This window comes from Bactrocera tryoni, chromosome 2 (assembly GCF_016617805.1).
Source record: "Bactrocera tryoni isolate S06 chromosome 2, CSIRO_BtryS06_freeze2, whole genome shotgun sequence".
NCBI lineage: Eukaryota > Metazoa > Arthropoda > Insecta > Diptera > Tephritidae > Bactrocera > Bactrocera tryoni.
The window spans coordinates 6965406-6985301 of record NC_052500.1 but is presented as its reverse complement, the minus strand read 5'-3'; the positions used below and the strand labels follow the sequence as shown (position 1 = coordinate 6985301).

At 32.6% G+C, this 19896-nt stretch overlaps 2 protein-coding genes across 7 annotated transcripts in view; one reads left to right on the top strand and one right to left on the bottom strand.

Annotated features, from left to right (window-relative positions):
- Positions 1–2855, top strand: part of LOC120767293 (serine-rich adhesin for platelets-like) — a 93620-nt gene extending 90765 nt beyond the window's left edge. For all 4 annotated transcript variants that reach the window (XM_040093174.1, XM_040093177.1, XM_040093175.1 and 1 more), the window contains exon 12: positions 20–2855. In XM_040093174.1, coding sequence (XP_039949108.1) covers positions 20–1852 — 1833 coding nt within the window. In that variant the 3' untranslated portion in view covers positions 1853–2855. The remainder of the gene's footprint in view (positions 1–19) is intronic.
- A 5182-nt stretch (positions 2856–8037) lies between these two features.
- On the bottom strand, positions 8038–19707 carry LOC120767720 (major facilitator superfamily domain-containing protein 1-like). Of its 3 annotated transcripts, XM_040093917.1 has the most exons (9): positions 19566–19707; positions 13419–13779; positions 12584–13205; positions 10438–10965; positions 10180–10345; positions 9808–10119; positions 9625–9743; positions 9460–9559; positions 8038–9344 (listed from the first exon to the last, which is right to left on the bottom strand). In XM_040093917.1, the coding sequence occupies exons 3-9, from the start codon at positions 12786–12788 to the stop codon at positions 9281–9283; spliced, it is 1494 nt and encodes a 497-aa protein (XP_039949851.1). In that variant the 5' UTR covers positions 12789–13205; positions 13419–13779; positions 19566–19707; the 3' UTR covers positions 8038–9280. The 3 variants fall into 3 exon arrangements, with proteins under 3 accessions (XP_039949851.1, XP_039949852.1, XP_039949850.1); XM_040093918.1 differs by having other exon boundaries at positions 9418–9559; positions 12584–13779; XM_040093916.1 differs by lacking the exon at positions 19566–19707 and adding an exon at positions 15589–15911 and having other exon boundaries at positions 12584–13779.
- Between the last annotated feature and the right edge of the window lie 189 nt (positions 19708–19896).

Genomic DNA, 19896 nt, shown 5'->3' with positions numbered 1-19896 from the left:
CCATCCCTATTTTTTTCAGGACCCCTCATCATTGAACTCGCCTCTAGCTATAGATCTTACAGCTTTGAAGCAGAAAATTTCTGCCGTTCAACAGCAACAACAACAGCAACGCCAATCCCAGCAAGCAGCTGCACTAAACACCCAACAACAACAACACCTCCATATAAATGCACAATCTGCTGCCGAAAACCAAATTAAGTGCATCCTTTACTGCCCCAAATGTCCTGCGCGCTACATGCAAAAATACACTGACACCTCGAATGCCAAAGCGGAATTGGAGGATCACCTGAAGTACCACAGCGGCAGCGATACAATGACACGAATGGGCAACAGCAAGCAAACCGCCGCACCCGCCTTCAAATGTGAATTCTGCGATTATGCCGCCGCACACGAAGCCTATATACAGAAGCACCGTTATGTGCACACACAAAACTATCAGGACAAGTATGCCGAACTGTACAAGCAAGTGCACGAGGATGCCGAATATGCGCCGCCAAAACTTATGCAAATCACCCTAGCCAAGAGCTTGCAACAAGCGCCCGAAACCATCTGGATTGTCGACAATGACTTGAATGAGCAATGCAAGGAACACCAACAACAACATGCCAGCATATCCTCCTCATCCGTCGCGCCAGCCACAATGAGCACATTAGCTGCGACAACAATGACAGCAACAGCGCATTTCGATACCGCCAATTCGCTGCTGAAGAAACAGTTGGAGTCTGGCATGGGCGGTAGCAGTGGTGGGGGTGGTAGTACCGCATTACGCCACACACCTTCACCGACGCACACGCCAAAAGAGCTGAACACAGCCGATGCGGATGATTCATCGAACATGCCATCGACCAGCGCCTCGGTGGCCACCAGCGATTTGGCAGTGGATGGCGGCAGCGATTTCACCTCGAGCATTGCATCGCCGGCGCCAATGGAAAAGTGTCTCTACTGTCCCTACGAGACGAAGCATACCACGCTCTACAAGGCGCACCTGCAACATCACATCTGCATTAGCAATCAGAAGGAGGCTTTCACCTGCGAACATTGCGACTACACGGATGCCAAACAAGAACACATTGAAGAGCACACACGCGTGCACTTCAATGCGGTGGAAAAACTGAAATCTGTCGCCTTTTTCACCTCCTACGACAACTTGGAGTTGAGTGTGGAACAAGAGGGCGGCGCAGATGAGAGTGCGACAGCGGCAACAACGTCGACCGAGCAAGAATTAGAGAGTCAGAATGAGCGGCAAGCAGAAAACTCAAAGGCGACGAGCAGCTCCTGCGAAGCGCAGGACAACCTACAAAATGAAAACGTCGCTGATGTTTCGGCAATGCTGCTATTAAATATCAAACAAGAACACAACAACAATAATGAAGAGCATGTCATCAATGAAAATGTGCTGAAAGAGCAGCAATTGTCGGCGGCAAGTGCGCCAAAAGGTGGCAGCAGCAGCAGTAGCGGTATCAAAATAAAGGTGGACAGCGATGACAAGGCAATGGAGAAAACAACAACAACAGTGGCGGAGAACATGAAAAAGCCTTGCAACAAAATTATACTCTACAAAAATGATGGCTGCCTGAGCATAAAGCGCGAAGGCGCCTGCAACAGCAGCAACAACAACAACAATGCTAGCGCCAATTGTGAGAATATCAGTGATCGTTTGCGTCGCCGCATATCGCGTAACAATAGCAACAATGCCAATCATTTAAATGGCAATACGAATAATAACAACAACAACAATATTAGTGATGAACAAACCGTTGCTGTTGCTGGCTGTGGCAGCGGCGCACAGCCGCCAAGCCATAAAACCATATTAGTAAATGCCAAAACAGGTCAGGTTATTAGTCGGAATTAATACTTATGTGTGTAGTTTTGTGTTTATGTAGTTCGATAGTGGCTGCAGCCATCATCATTTGATGAATGGAAGCAGGAAAAGTGAATTGTTCGTGGATTGAGTCGCATTTTGAGTGGCGTCAGGCAGTTTTCTACAAAATTATAGAAAGTCTTCTGAATTTTATTTGTTTTGAATAATGAAAATTGGAATCTGCAAGCGCTAGCCGTGGTGTATATGGAAGTTATTTGCTTATTTTTAATTATGTGCAATTCTCGTTGCGATTTTCTTAACCATTAGAGGTTATCCGTTTAACTTCCCGCGATTTAAATGGATTCCGCTATAATTTGTGTGTATTCGGTTCTTGTTGTTATTGTACGTATTTGAATTGTGTTTTTTTCTAAGAAAACCAAATAAGTGTTAATTACAAACAGAAAAAAATGTTATTTCATAGTTAATTAGTTTTAAGTCCGTTTTAATTAAAATTTGTTGAGTCTACCGCATCAAAAGTCGCTGTCTTCCAAAGCGCTTGAGTTCGTTTATGTTAATTTCTGCAAAATAATGTTTGCTTTATTTTTGGTTTTCTGATTTGTGACACACAACGCATATAATAATTATAAATATTTTCTAGTTATTAGTTTTTTAATAAAAATTAATCCAATTAATGTTAAAAGCACACATACATATGCTAATGGGTTTCGGGAACACCAATACCTAGAAACACACACACACAAGCGCATTTTTTGTTTCAATATAAAACTAATTATTTGTTGCAAATAAAAATATAAATATAATGTTGCTAAAGCAAATGTCTTTATTAAGGTTTTTCATGCTTAATTATTTTAATTAAATGAATTGTTTTTAATTAATAACAATGTATATTTAAGTTTGTTGCGTAATTAAACAATAATTTAATTTGAATTAAATCAAAAAATGTTTTTTAAATTAATTATAGGCAATATTAAGTTGTCTGCGCGCATAAAATGTTAATTTGTTTGTGTTAAAAAATTAAAATAACTAGTATAGCGCTTATACTTTACAGAAAAAAGTTAGTTTTAAAAATTGTTTTAAAAAGTTTATTAAAAAAATATTAAGATTATTTTAACAACACATTTAAAATTAAAACAAAACTTAAAAAAAATTAATTATTTAAAACTAATTTAAATTGAAAACAAAAAAATTAAAAAATTTTTTTTTTAAAATATTATTAAATTTTTAAAAATATATATATATTTTTTTAATTTTAAATTATACTTAAAATAATTAATTTTTTTTTGTTTAGTTTATGAAAATAAAAAATATTAATCATTTTCAAAATTAAAAAAAATTTAATTGAAAAATAATAATTATTTATAAAATATTAATTATTAAAATATTGATATTTATAAAATATTAATTTTTAAATAATTAATTTTTTAATTTTAACTATCATTATTTTTTTATTTTATTTATTTTTTTTAATTTTGAAATGATTAATATTTTTTTTTTTAGTTTTAAAATTTTTTAAATAATTTTTTTAATAATTTTTTTTTTTTTTAATAATTTTTTTTTAATAATTTTTTTTTAAATAATTTTTTGAGAATATTTTTTAATATATTTGTCCATTGGTGCAAATGTGTGTGCAACTTTCTAACTTAAAAAAAAATATTAAAAATTAATTGTAATTAAATACATTAAAAATTGGCTGTTTCCTAAAGTCAAAATGAAAACTGCTAACGGTGTGTTTGCGCTTTTCAAATAGTTATAAAATAAACTGTGATTTTCAAAATTGAATTGGAGTATGTTAACTGCAAAAATTATAGACATAAGTATGTACATATATATGTACATACATATGTATGTTTGTAAAATATGATTAAAATAATATTTAGTTGCACAGTGCAAGCAGCTGGCGGTAAATAAATCCAAGCAACATGCGCAGAAGTAAGATGTTATAAATTTAAATTAAATTTAGAAAACACGTGCTTATTATTAAATAACATTAATTGTTAATTATTATACACTTTATTATTTTAAAATTATTGTCAATTTAATATTAATTTGTGTTGTTATAATTATTATATTTAACTATAATTAATGACGATAATAATTTAAAATGTATTTATTTTAATTTTTTAATTTTATTTTTTAATTTTTATGTATTTATTTTTTATTTTTTATTATTTTTTAATTTTATTTCTGAATTAATTAATTTAATTTAATGACTACACTTATGTTACGTTAGTTAATGTTATATAATTCACTACTTTAAACCACTTGCAACTGAAATTTACTTGCAGCAAACCGATCTTTATACACATTAGCTTAGCATAAGCTTGCACACATACATACATATGTATTTTTATGTATATATTTTATGTACAGTGCATTTGCAATTAGCGAATGTCACCCAAATGGAAAATGAGTAGTTATATAGTCATTTATTTCTAAAAAACGAATAAGTAACAAACTTTCAATGGCCGAAGTGTCATAAATGAAAGATAAAATAGCATTAGTTAATTTACAAAAATTATGAAACTGCACATTGCACATTTTGGTTAAAGTGAAAAATGAAATATGAAATCGAAGGAGCTGAAGATAATATGTTTTAAAACCAAAAGCTATAACCGCTTAACTAATGCATATGTTTTGTGTGTATTTGTGACAAAATATGAGAATCGCCTAAGGCGACTTTTAATGAAAATCAGCGAATGAACTGGTGAGCAAAAATCAACTCTTTGCTCTTTTTAGCATGTTGTCTGGGTGTATATGCCTGCGCACTTGTACATATGTATGTTTATCACTTGCAAATGTTTTGTTAAATAATTTTGTTGTTGTAGTTTTTTTAATGCTCAGCACAAACTGCACTTAACTTTATAGGCATAAATGTTTCCATTTTGCATTTATCACTTGAAGTAGTTGGCGCATACAATTGTCAATATAATAACTTTATAAATATTTGAAAGAAAGTATGAACTTTGTAAAAAAAGAGCATCACATTTAACAAGCGCGGCACGTATTGATATGTAACTTTTCGACAAGCATTTTTCAGAGCTGAAAATTTATTATTTTTTTCAGATTTATGAAATTTTCCTTTTTTTATTTTTTGGCATGTATGAAAGGATTTTAATTTATTTGTTTAAAAAAATTGTAAAATTTAAAAATATTTGTTTATATCTTATATTTTTTTATTTTTTGAATTTTTTTGTTTAATAAAAAATTTTTGGCGGAAAATTTGTTGAAAAAAGCTTATGCCAAAAAAGTTAAAATAGAATATGAAAAAAATTACTAAAAAGTCCTTATTTTCAAAAATATATTAAGTTGTGAATTTTAATTATTCAATTAATCTAAAACACAACTATACAGTTTTTAATAATATCTTCATTACAAAACATATTTTTTAATATTTTTGGAAAATTTTTTATACCAATTTCAAAAAAACAAGATGTTGTGATAGTCGAAAAGTTAATGAAAAATCTATGCCAAAAAATAAAAACAGTAAAAGGTACATTTTTTTTAATTTAAACAATTTTATTTTTAATTAAATTAAAAATGTGGTTTTTAATTAATTTTTTTAAAAAATCAGTTTTTTCAAATTATTTAAAAAAATTATAATTAATAATAATATTTAATTAAAAATGTATTTTTTTTTAATTCAAAAAGTGTTTTTTTTTTTCTTTAAAAGAGTAAAATTTTTTTTCAAAAAATATTTAAATTTTAATTACATTTTAATTGATAAATTATTTTTGAAAACCACTAAAAAATGTTTGATGATATTTAAAAAATATGTTTTTTTTTCTAATATTTTTGAAAATTTTAATGTACTATTTTCAATGAAAAATTATTGACCACAGATTTTCTGACGGTTGAAAAGTGAAATATCTGGAAGTTAAAACAAATTAAAAAAATAAAATCTTTGCCAAAAATTTAAAAAAAAAATATTTTGCCCAAATAAATATAAAATTATGAATTACATTTTAGTCTAATAACACTTTATTTCTTATTTGCTAAAAAAAATTGAAAGCAAAACCTTAAATAGTTATTATTTTGTAAAACTTACGATTTAACTTAAAGTAACAATTATGTAGCAACACTTGTGGAATAGCGGGGCCATATAAGTAGTTTAGTTGGATCTACATGTAGATTATAAATATGTACATATGTACGTGTTTATAAATGTACATAAACGCGTTTATACATATACAAACGCATATGCATATGTACATACATATATATGATAAGTATATTAAGAAATACGATTTATGTACTTGTAAATGCACTTACTAAATATTCACCTAGTTATATTGCGGTAAACATGTAAATTCTATATAGAACACTTAATTAAATAATGTTAAAATTAAAGCGGAGCATATACCAAGAATGTGTATTATCGTACGTGTGTAACATACACATGCATATACTTATAAATGCATCTATTATACAAAAATGAAATACAATTTAATAAAAATAAGAAAACAAATATTATTAATAGAGAAGACAAACATTAAGCTAAACAAAAATATATATTATTAAAAAAAAATAATGAAAATGTACAAAATCTTCATATGCAAAATTAAGAGAATCTTCAATAAAAAGCAATTTACACAAAAATAGAGTTTTTTCCATTAATTTTTTTATTTATTACTTTAATTAATTAAATTAGTTTAATTTATTAAATTAAAATTAATTAAATTGCGTTAGGTGCAGCGCAAACTGAAAAACGCGCCATTTCAAAGTTTTTCGCATTTATTTTTTCTGGCCACCCTCGGCCGTGTCGCTGCAATTTGTCCGCAACTCAAATTGGACGATTTGCACCAGGCGCCCAGAAATGCAGAAATCGCAGCAAGCAACCAGCATTTTGCTTAGCCCAGACGCAAACCATTCGTAATATGTACAGTACGCAGCAAAAGTTTGCCATGGTGGTACAGTACGTAATAAAAGTTATTAATAGTAGTACAGTACGCAACAAAAGTTATTAATAGTAGTACAGTACGTAATGAAATTTAGTACAGTGCAGTCGCGAAATTTTGGTACTATTCGGAAAATTGCTTTTAAGGTAAAAAAAAAATTAAATCTTACAAGCGTATTTTTTCTTACACGGGTTTTTTGTTAAATGATTTTTAATTAAAATTTTGTAAATAAAAGAAATTAAGTAATATATTATATAATTTTCCACATAATTAATCACTTTGTATAAAAATATTTAAATGAATATTATTTATGCCACCAGTGTGTATACAGTACGAAATAAAATTTTGTGTAGTACGATCGCAAACTAATTGTTGTTATTCTTATTTAGCTGCAAACACATACATAGAAAGAAACTAATGTTGCGAATACGCAAGTAATAAATATAAGTGGATAATAAAAAGTAAAAGGAATATATTAAAGAATTACAACACCATAGCGCGTTAAAAAATCACAAAGTTCATAAAAATAAATATAAATAATGTTGCGGTGACTTTAATATCGATGTAAATAAATGCTTATAATGTTTTCTCAAGATTTTAAACTAAATAAAGTTATGCGTACAGCTTTTGCGCCACAATTTTTTTATGCTACGAATGGTGTAAAACTTTCACGATTTTGTTATTAATGAGATGTAACTGAAAATGTTAAAAAATATTAAAGAATTAACATAAATTACATTAATTTAAGCCCAATGAATAAGTAAATAAATAATATAGAAAAAGAATTGCACGGAATTAATTATGTTTCGGCTTGTGAATTTAAAAAAATTATGAAAAAAAGATTGATGTGAACAATTTGCTCGGAGTTTATACATTTATATATAGTATTCCATGACAAATTTTGTAAAGATATCTTGTCAAATTAAAAGCACAAGAACTTCATTGTGTTCGTTCATTTAGTGGGGCAGGTATGCGCTATGCTTCTTGAAGAGAAAATGACATACCCTAGCTTGAGATCGATATCTCAAAAACTAAGTGACTGGTTCCCATATATGTAGACACGAGCTCGTCATGATCACCATGATCATTTATATATTTATATACTTTATAAGATCTCCAACTTCAGTGTGTTACAAAGTTCGTGGCAAAGTTAATTTATTTGGGATATAGGAAAATCAAAAAACGCGTGAAGAGTGTTATATATATATAAATTAAACCTTAAATATTACAAAAGAAAACAAAAAATAGTTTTAGTGAAAATATGTACCACAAAAGCGTTGAAAATTTTTACGCTTATAGTGTTAAATTCAAACAAAAATGTCTTGTGTAAGCTTAATTTCTTTTATTTATTCGGTTGTAAACATTAGTTCTTTATACATCGTTATTTTAAATATGTATGTATATATTTATGTATTTTTTTTTTTGTTCTTTATTCTTGGTCTTTTGCTAAATCACATAACAACTCATCCGCAGCCGCGCACAACCGTCTGCACGCAGCCAAATTCAACATTCACTTATAGCATTTAAATATAAATATTTCTATGATATATTATATGTTTGTATGTATATTTGTAAATATGATAATTGATTAGTTGCATATATTTTAATCTAAAATTTAGTTATGATATTTGTGAGAGATTTATTGTATTATCATTTATTTTATGTTTGCTTGTATATATTTAATTTTATTTTTCTCTAATGCGCATAATACACACATATACATTTAAAAGTCAACAATAAATACACATTTCGAAGCGATTCCATTGCTAATATAGAGAAATAGTTAACATTATGTTACAACATTAATTTTGCCACTAAAAGCTATATATTTAAAATTTGCGTCAACAGTGACGACAAACACTTAACGCGCTCACAAAATTTTGCTTTATGTTACTATCTAAATAGTTTGTTGTCTTTATTTTAAATTTTATTTTTATTTGTTGGAAATTTACATAATTTTGCTGCCTAAAAATTATTTGCTAAAGAAATGCCAAATGCTTGTAAAATACTAGTGTTTACAAATGTTGAAAACATTACAACAGGTTCAGCTTTGATCTAACATGTTGTATTTTGTTGCGAACGCCGTTACGAGTTTTTAAATAAAGAATATATATTGCATGTGTTAAATTGTTTGATTTGCGCTTAAAAAATAAATTGGTTATGTTGTAAAATGTGGTTTTTAACTAAATTGTAAATGTATCGATAAAAAAAATATTTTCGTAAAATGTAAAAATCAAAAAAATCACCAATAGGTATAGCATAAAGAACAACACTATAAGTGCATTTGAGGGATCGCGTTAAATATGCAGATGAATATAGGTTAGTAGTGATATGCGCCAATAGGCTATTTGGTGGTACCGTCGAAAATCAATTTTGTTACAATTACAATAACTACAAGGATTATTATGATTAGTGTTTTTTGTTTGGCCTACTGCAAATTACAGCCTCCACCAGCCACGCACGCCCTGTAATCCGTGTGTTCTAATACTCTCTCCCTCTCTCGATCTCTCTAGCTCTCACGCTCACGATGTTGTTTGCCGAAACTACTGTTTTCGCATACTTTTTAATCATCCAGCAGCGGCTCCTGATCACTGGAGTACACACCATTATCCTGATTTGCAGCACGCCTGTAAAAATTTGGCCACATTAATGTAGGAGTTCAGAGTATTTGATTAACAAAAATTTTATTTGAATATGTACTTGTTTGCGTTTGCATTTTCATTTCATTAGAATTTCACATACATTGCGCTAGCATATTGGACACGTTGTGCTGGCGTCATATTCAGGTTACCTTTCACCTTCTTGTCATAGCCCCAGATTACGCAGGTGGAAATTAAAGCAACTGCAAGGCAAAGGAAATAATTATATTAAACATGTACATAATTAAAAAATATAACTAAAACTCACCTGTCAGCCAACCCATAAAGAAGAGTTCAACCCAAACGTAATTGCCGTCGCTGCGATCGACAATCATGCCAGCAACAATGGTGATTACGGCCAGACCAAGATTTTGCACAGACTGACAGCTGTTGAAAAGTAAAAAAATATGCCTTAAAGCATGTGTTGAATAACTTATGTATCGTTACTTACAAGCCATAAGCTGTGCCCAATTGATACTCGGGAATGATCAAAGCAACTAGTGGCCAAAGGCTAGCTGCCAACATGGAATACGACAGACCCATAATGATCATACCAATGTATGGGTTAAGAAGTGTAAATGCAAGCAGCGCATGTGCGCCAATTGTGGTGAATGTTGCGCAAAATACCCAGCTGACATTGCGACCGGTTTTGTCGATAACAAAGCCGAAAACGGGCGAAGCAATAGCCGAGATTAAATACACAATCGAATTGACGTTATTAGCTTGATCCGGTGTGAAGTGGAAACGATGCATGAAGAAGGTTCTGAAAAATAAAACAAATTTTTTTAAAAAGATAAACAAAAGTAAGAGTGCAGCTACTTACTTGCCCAAAGCGATGAAAGGAAAGATGGCAACATAATAGGCCACGCAGATAATTGAGACCATCCAAAAGCTGACCTTGAATGTAGTGACATCACTGAGCTTGGCAATCTCACCGGAAGGATTGGTGTTACGTTGCAAAATGCGTTCGGCACGTTTGTCCATCCAGCCTACAAATCACAAAACAACAACAGTGCATCGTAACTTTTACCTTGTACTATACCAAAAGCATATGGTACACATGCATGGTAATTCTACTCACCCAAAATCAGAGCGCACAAAAGTGACAAGACACATGTGCCAGCCGCCAGCAACAACACCACACCAATTGCTCTATGATCCGTATAGAATTTCGATACATAGTCATATATCGGTTGCATGACCCAGAAATTCACAGTGCTACCAAAACGCGCCACGGACAATTGCAAACCGAACACCATATTCAATTCCTTCCCCTTGAACCAGAGCACAGCGTAATTGTTTTGTGCCACAGCCAACGACTCAGCACCGATACCGAATATGAAACGTCCCACAATCATTATCCAAAATGTGCCCAAAAGGCCACCCGAGGCGAATATCAATTGACCAATAAGTAAAATGAATAGATAGATGATTGTGCCGAGACGTATGCCGAAGACGCGATCAATTAGAAAACCGCCAATGAAACAGAGCACCACATTCGGCCACGAGTAGATGGAATAGATGAGCGTGAATTCGGTGGTGGTAATGTTGAGATCATGTTTGAAGACCTCCTGTAGTGCGCCGGGGTTGTCGTAGCAAAAATAGGAACCTAGAAGTTAGGGGAGGAAGATTAGTAAAAGTATGCGTTGAAAATGTCTTATATGCGTATACTTATGTTTTTAAAGTTGATTTGATTTGCCTTTGCGGGCTGCACTATGGAACTATTTTTGCTTAATATTAACACTGATCACACATTTTCAATAGACTTATGAATTTTGTATGCAACCTCTGCTCTTTTACGTACTAGTAGAAGAAAGTCAACGTCTGACTAATCGTCTCATGCTGCGTTCAACGGAGCGCACATTTTTGAGTTTTGGGAAAAGTAAAATGCCGCAGAAAGCCACGTCTGGCGAATATGGTAGCAGATGGGTGACTTTTGTCAATTTTTCGTTAGTAAGCACACTCTCAAGATTAAATTTAAATCGAGCGGCGACGCATTCTCAAAACCTTAACCAAATTTGTTCAAAATCAAGTGATTGTTCCCGCTACTTAATCACAACGGACCAGGATTTTCATCCGGCTTAAAACTGTCAAACCGGCAGCATTCCTTCAAATTACATCAGGAATATTTTCTGCCGTTACAACAACAAATAAAGTGATCTTGAAGGTCTTCCTATTGTTAAAAAACCCTTATTCCTTATATTTTCCTTATCTGCTTAAAATATATTTTTTTATCTCTATACAAAGTTTGTCTGGATATTGTCCAATCTTCACGAGAGACATAAGATAGCTGGCGCGAATAATTGCGATTAAAAGAACTTGCATTAAAACATATGCATGTATGTATGTTTACGATTATTGAACGAGCTCGCGCCGAGAGATACTTAAAATCCCATAAATCTTTACAATTCACAGACATTATCAATGTACTTATCTATGTACATATGTATATGTTTGTCATATTTTAACTCGTATTTTAATTAAAATTCCCTTTCGACGCAGACGAGCACAATCAAGTCAAACATTTTTATTTTATCATTTCATTCGCCAAGCATTATGCGGTCCATTTGAATTAAATGGAGATTGCTATGACGGACAGTTATCAGTTGTCATAACCAAAGGCATGACAACCTCTGGGTCAAGCTGAACTTACATCATATATGTATGTATATATACGTAATACGTATGTATATATTAATATGGTTGTTAATCCTGATGTGATTTCGAGAAAGTAAGAAATTCGCTCACTATTTACTGTGTTGACTCCAGGTTTTATGGAAAATTTTTAAGCAAAGCTTCGTATAATTTTCTTTAATATTTAATTGCAAAAAAGAAGTATTATAACTACTGTGAGTATCAATTGGAAAACGCCGATTAAGCCAACGATAGTGTAACTGATCCATGTTGACCCAAAAAACGAAACGAGATTAATTAAGTCGCGAAATGGAAAAATGTGATTGTTGGCAAACCTAACAAGTAGGAAGGCATATAATATGGTATATTAATTTCTTATCAATATTCGTCAAAGCAAAAATGAAGGGAATGAATTTATTAGTCACCAACATAACATTTAAAATACGACTCAGTTGACCGACTAAAGATTGTTTTGTGTTTTAGAGTAGACTTTTGATTAATGTATATATGTATAAATATATATGTATGTATGTATATGTATTTATTTTTTTTATCATTTAAGAAATATGTATAATAATAATTGTTCCACTCACCAAATCCAAGCAGGCACATAAAAATCAAGGCAATGAAACGATGCACGCCGCTGGTAGGGTTGCAGCACATCGACGAACCACAACCGCTGGGTTGCAGATCCAACTCGTTGTCCTGAGGACTGCGCCGTGCCACTGAGGCAGGCGATGGTGGACGCGCCTCCTCATTCTCCACTATTGGCAGGGCATCATCTGTCGAAGTAGGCATTTTTACGCGAATTTACGTTCTTCTAATTAATTGCGCGCTTTTGTATTAAATTAATTTTTTTTATTTTTGGATTATACAAATTTTCACAATAGATTTATTTTTAGATTATCTTTGCACAAATGGTGAGACGTTCGTGTAATTGCGACAGCGCGCTAATTTAATGCAACTGTTCGATTGCAATATTTCCAGCTGTGATGTGCACAGCTGTAAGCACTTATCTCGACTGTGTCGACAGTAGAGCGTATGGATGCTGCAATCAATTAACGCTTGCAAAGTTTTTCTTCCAAACTACTACTACTTCCTAGAGGGAAGAGGGTTGTTTCGTTGTTTTATATTCGCTTCTGGTGTTTATGCCGATTTGTTAATTCTTATCAATGCCTCTATGGCCGACTTCTATGCGTTTACTTATTTTAACAACTGATTATTATATTAATTATTCATTTATATTCGTTGATTTAGAGTGTGATGAGGGGCGTTATTGTTTTGTGATTGTGATTCACCAACATTAACACACAAACAATAAAGGCAGCACAAATCAATAATTAGAAAATCATGCGAAAAAGAAAGATATAACCATTCCTTGTGAATAAATTTTAATATATCTATGGAGAAGTTGTTAATGTCACGCACTTGAAACTTTGACCGCTCTGGAGACGGGCTACTTGTGTATGTTAAGTCGAACTTCGCTTGGGAGCATGCATACGAATAGGTTTGTTTACGCTTCACAATATGCTTTCCACTTCTAATCGGCACAATTGTACACTTAGCGGACTTAGACCCGCATTATTTCCTTTCGATAATACAATACAGACTTTGCTGGATGATCGAGTCAAAGGCAGCGCGCTAACACTTAGAAATTTGTATACACACGCGTTTACATATGTGGGACACGAACAAAGGAACAACAACGCGCACTATAAAAAAAACGGGCGAGCACAACTACTTTGGTGTATTATATTTTATACTATGCGCGACGAAACCTCGTTGTTAACTGCAAAGAGAAGAAATAATATTCTATATTAATTAAATATATTGACATTTTATTAAAAGACAATGTTCATAATTTGTATAATGCAATGTTAATGAGAATTTGATCATATTGTAGTCATGTAACCATTGTTTGCTTACAATTACAAATATGCATATGTTTAATGATATGCCCTACAAAATCAAGTAGTACTCAGCAAAAATAAAAGCAAATATGTATATAGACAAATGCAAAAGAAATTTAATAAAATATAAAACTTCACTTATGATTCACACACCCGTAGGTATGTATCTATGTACATATTTACATGCACTCGGATGCGCGTCACTGTTTACGGTATTAGAGAGCGTATGTATCGGTTTACTAGGACATGTGATTTATGAAAAAGCTTCTAATTTCTTGCTGACGTCGACGAGGTTGGCGTTGAACAGGTTGCACGTACAAATTTGTAGATAAACATAATATTTGTAAACATATAAATACATATGTATACATTTTATCCAATATAAATAACTTATATTAACATATGTATATTCATAAATGTAAATTCCTGCGTCCGTGAAAAATATTATAAAAGTTCTTTGACTGCAGTTATTCTTCGAAAACAAAAACTTAAACGTACACAATTTTGCTAAGACACCTTCTAATAATTTGTGAGTTATTGACAAGCGAACAAAAACTGATAAAAGTATCAAAAAGTAATTTGTTATTCCAAGCATTATTTTCCTATATTTATTTACTTGTAGTTTACCGCTACCTAAAATTAAATAAAATTGATTTTAGGAATATCCTGTATAATTTCGTTTTTGTTTCTATTTTTGCAATATACAACTTTTTCCAAAATAAATTGGCGGAATGTTACGGATATGTTATACTTAGTTATGAATATTTGTTCGTTTCGACTTTATAGTTGTAGAATTATAGAATATTATTCCATGCAAAGAGATAATTTAGAAATACTAATCATAATTATGTCCATAGAAGGGGAGCATGATTTAACAGAAGCAATCTTTCAACATTAAGAGCTTTATATTTGTCTATTTTTCTGCTAAAATTTTAAACCATTGCATGACCAAAAAGTGTTGCAGAAATGTAATTTAAGTTAGCCAAAAGTTATATAGATACATACATATGTATGCCCTTCATGGGCTTAAAACCCCATCTTTTGGTTTGAATGAAAATGTGGCTTCATCGATAATAATATTCATCGAGGGCAATACATTTTTTGTAATTTTTTTTCGAGGAATAATGTGCACTCTTAGTAAAAACTATTTTTTTTAATATTTTGATAGGCTTTAAAAATATCATACTGAAATTTTAAATCAATATCTAAAATAGTTTTTGAGTTACAGCTAAAATGAACCCAATCAGTTCTATCAGCTTGCCTCAGTTTATCCCTAAACACTATACGAGTGTGAGTGATTGCTCAGAAACAAATCGGTATCATTTTTTTCTGTATGTTCTGTATATAGTGCTCCAGTTCCAGTTTTGTTGTTTGGCAAGCTAAAAACGACCTAAAATTAAACTTTTTAAAACGTCGTAATTTTGACAATTTTTTATATTTTTCTTTATCGATGTTATGTCAATATCAATATAATTAAGGAAAGAAACATTTTTAAAACTTTATTTCTGTAATTTAGAATTTTTACAAACCTTCAAAACAAAGTAAAATGTTAAATAAAAAAATTTAAATCTTTTAGAACAATTAGATTGATTCCATTCAAACCATATTCATAAGTAACGAGCACTTGAAAATACATACATACATATGTACATATGTAAACATAATAATAAAATTCTCCAGCCACTTACATACATACAACACATGAAAAACAGATGCAATTATAGGTGTTTGACGTTTCCTTTATAGTTAGTTACTATTTACACACAGCACAACACTTCATAGCTAATATTGATTACAAAAGTATCTTTTCGGTGGAAATTTGTTTGTTAAAAACACATAAAATATAAACTAGGGTAGTTGCTTTCGTCCGTCTAGCTCGCGCCAGTAAAGGCATTATCACTAAAATTCCATATTCCATGAGAGCGTCGTGATGAACACAATGCCAAAATTAAAATTTTTATATAGCAACTTTTCTGTATTATTTGTAAAAGGTTGCGGCTAAGTTTTATGACTTGAAAATCACTACCCTTACGAAAATACTAAAATTTTCCTCTACCTCTGTAACGACTTATATACACTTTCAATGGTGTACATATATAATATAAATAATAAAGTTATCAGTGAATTAATATTAAATAAATAGAATTTGCGTAGACATGTTCAAAAATTAATCATACAAATTCATAACAAATTACTAACCTATACATATGCATTAAATACCTACGCTATATCTAACGTTATTGTTTGTGTGGATAGGCAAAAGAATTTGTTTTCATAACACTTATTTCCATAACTTTTATATTTATAGTATACACTTCACCACAAAAATGCAAAATATTATGCATTGTCACGGCTTATTACCCAGTTCCACTGCAAAACCGTTATTCGTTACCGCAAGAGCAGTTCTTTTGGCGGTGGCTTCTTAGAGCCACAAGTTATATTAAACCCATTTTACGGTTTTCAACTCCACTCAGTTGAATTTAAGTGAAAGTAATTTAATTTAATATCAACCAAACTCATTTTTTCCAGTTTCGCAATCCAAAAAATGTTTTACCTTAATATGTACATATGTATTTCTACAAAATAAATATTTCAAATTAGTTGAATAAATAACTATCTAAAAATAGTTAAATATTATACATATGTAAAACAAGAAAAAATGGTAACTTCGAAAAGGAAGTGTGCAAAATTTTATTAGGATACGGAGAATATGGCTAAATCAACTCAGCTCATCCCTCTGATCATTTATAGGATCTCCAACGTTTGTTTTTGTTGTTGTTTTAACGGAGTTACTAATCCTCGTTAGGATGGCAAGGGTCACTTGTGTTGTCGTCGACGTCATCTAAAGGGAGGCCCAAGAAACGAGCTATTTCGACGGGGTCGGAGCAGAGGGAGGAGGGTGTTAGATGAGTAGGGTTCGTAGGGCATGCAAAGAGGTGGTCAGTATCATGCGGAGACTCGTTGCACGCAGGACCTACATTTGGTAAGTCAGGGTCTATTCTGGATAAGTAGGAGTTTAACCGGCTACAATATCCAGAACGAAGTTGCGCTAGGGTCACTCGCGTTTCTCGCGGCAGCGGCTCTCCAAGAACGCCATTCACGGGAAGGGAGTCGGTGAAGGTATTGATGGCGCCACTGTGAATGGCGGTCAGTACCTGTCAAAAGTTAGTTGCGTCCGAAGTCCGGTCGGCGTACTGTACGACGTCGTTGACTTAGTCGAGGAAAGACCTTTTGATGCTCCTGGGAGGCGGTTCCGCTCCAAGCAGATGGCTGCAGGGGTGATTTCTACGAAAGCATCCCAGCAGGAACTGCTTGGAGAGGAGTTCATTATGCTCCTTAACTGGGAGCATATGTGTCTCGCTGTGGAGGTGTTCAATGGGAGACATCAAAAGGCATCCCGTCGTGGTCCGGAGTGCAGTGTTCTGGCAGGTCTAAAGTTTCCTCATCTGCGTGCCACTGCATCCAGGCGACCATATAGGTGCTGCGTAACTAAGTACCGGCCAGACGATTGCCTTGTATGTCGCCAACAACGGTTCTGTGTCTTTTCCCCATGTGCGGCCGGCTAGCGACTTGAGGATTTTGTTGCGGATCTGTACCTTGGCGATAATCGCGGTCGTATGGGGAGAGAAGGAGCATAGACTGTGGAAAGTTACACCTAAAATCTCAGGATTATTGACAGTCGAAATTTTGACGCCGTCGACTGCAATATTAAGCTCAAGTCTATACTCCTTCATCCAGTTTGTAAATATGGTCGCTGTGGATTTGGTGGGGGAAAGTGTGAGGTTCCGTGCAGTGAGGAATCGAGAAAGGTCGGAGAGGTAGCTGTTTACCTTCGAATACATGCCGTCGATTCCATTGCCCGGCGCCAATATCGTGCAGTCATCAGCGTACGAGGTTATGGAAACCTCCTCTGGTGGTTGTGGGAGTTTCGAGATGCAGAAGTTAAACAGTAGCGGGGAGAAGACACCACCCTGCGGAACCCCCTGTTTAATTCTTCTCAATTTAGATGTTTCGCCACGAAATAGTACGGATGACTGACGACCGTTCAGAAAGTTCATGGTCCACCTCTTTAGCCCTGGAGGGAGCGTAGTTTTTTCGATGTCCTGCAGTAGCGTTGTGTGGTTGACCGTGTCAAAAGCTTTTGACAGGTCCAACGCTACGAGGATCGTTCTTTCGCAGGGTGGTTTCTGGTTGAGGCCACGAACTATCTGAGCATTTATGACGCTAAGTGCTGTGGTGGTGCTGTGCACTTTTCGGAAACCATGCTGGTGGCTGGCTAGGCTCAGGTGGTGAGTGAAGATCGAGAGTAACAAGGCCTCAAGTGTCTTCACTACTGGGGAGAGGAGAGTTATCGGCCGACGTTCCAACGTTTCCTTCTGGGTGTTACAAAGTACGTAGTAAACCTAATATATCCTGTTCAAGGTATACAATTTGTGTATTTATCCGTATAACATTTTCTATTAATATTTTTACTAAATAAACGCAGTAATGTTCAACTACAACTGCTCCCAAACAATTTTTTGATATTTTAGTTACTTCAACCGAAACTTTTTTCATTTTGATATCGATAAAACCGAATTTCAAAACTTCAACCAAAATAGAGTGGAGTTGAAAATCGGGATAGGGACTTAAGTTAAATTCGTCATTAAAAGTATTACAATTAACAGGAATGTTGTTTCATATCTTTCTAATACTTTCTATCATGGAGTCCAACTCTGTTCCAAGGAAGATTTCAGTTGAGTGCGCAATAATTTTTTTTTTCGATTTCTAAACCAAATAGACAGATTTAAGTATAAACTAAATATTTGCCACCAAGAGACAATGCGGTATGTAAGTATATGTATGTAGGTCCCAACCAAAATGGTGGAAACTAATATGTACATATGTATGTATGTAAGTAAGTACCTGCACTCATTAGTGTGAACTTACTAGCTCATAAATGCTAGCGACAAAATGATGAAGGTGTCAGGTCAATAAAAGTACAGCAGAAATAGTACTGATAACACCAAGAAGTAGGTAACAAAAAGAAAAAGTGTACAAACAAAAACGCAACAAGTAGGTACAAAATTTGACAAGGGCATGAAGTAATGTCCTTACAACTGAATATACATACATATGTACGTAAATATGGCATATACATATATTTATATTTACATATACATATATATTTATATTTGCATATACATATATATGTGTGTGAAAAGGGATACCTGGAATACTATAAAGAAACTTTTTCCTCTTGTACAAAATTCCATAGATTCGAGTATTTCCTAGTTATTCTAATATAACAGATGGACTGGGGGATGGCAGTTTCTCTTATTCTCATATGAACATCTTTTTGTTTGCATGTATGCACATACATAAAAGTGTAGGTACGTAACGAGGCATTTGAAAATGCAAATTATTGATTTCAGCAACATTAAGTGCAGAAAATATTTTGCTTTAAGATTACTTGTTTTTTGTTTGTAATTCGTTTTACGAAATACCATTTTTAAGCAAATTTACTTATATACACATAAGGAGACATGCTTAATTAGTTATTCAACTGATTAAAAACACAAAGAACGCAATAAGCCATTGAATAGTAAAATGTTATACATACATATGTTTGCACAAATATTATTGCTGTCGTAATAAATTGAAAATGTGTAAAATCACTACTCACCTAATAATGAGATGGGGTTTTTGGGGAAATAAAATAGTTTAAAAATATTCCAACCAGTAATATACATATATTTAAAAATATAATATTAATTATGATGCAGCTAAAATTGTCTACTATAACCAGTTTTTATTGCCTCTCTTTTAATTTATCATTTACCATCTTCGTTGACTTTGGCTCGAATTTAATTTTGTTTTGCTTTTCATATTTATACATACATAGAGTTGCATTTCGAAGTATTTATAAATTATATAGCGAAAATTATTATATATCCATATATATATATATATATTTTGTTTCATGTTGGGAAGGTCAAATAGGATCTACGAGTATT

Bases quoted from the DNA above. Each gene is read 5' to 3' on its own strand.
- LOC120767720 (XM_040093917.1), bottom strand. From the start codon at position 12,788: ATGCCTACTTCGACAGATGATGCCCTGCCAATAGTGGAGAATGAGGAG. The intron at 10,346-10,437 runs GTGAGTAGAATT...TGTGATTTGTAG, and splicing joins TTTGTGCGCTCTGATTTTGG to GCTGGATGGACAAACGTGCC. The intron at 10,120-10,179 runs GTAAGTAGCTGC...TTTATTTTTCAG, and splicing joins CCTTTCATCGCTTTGGGCAA to AACCTTCTTCATGCATCGTT.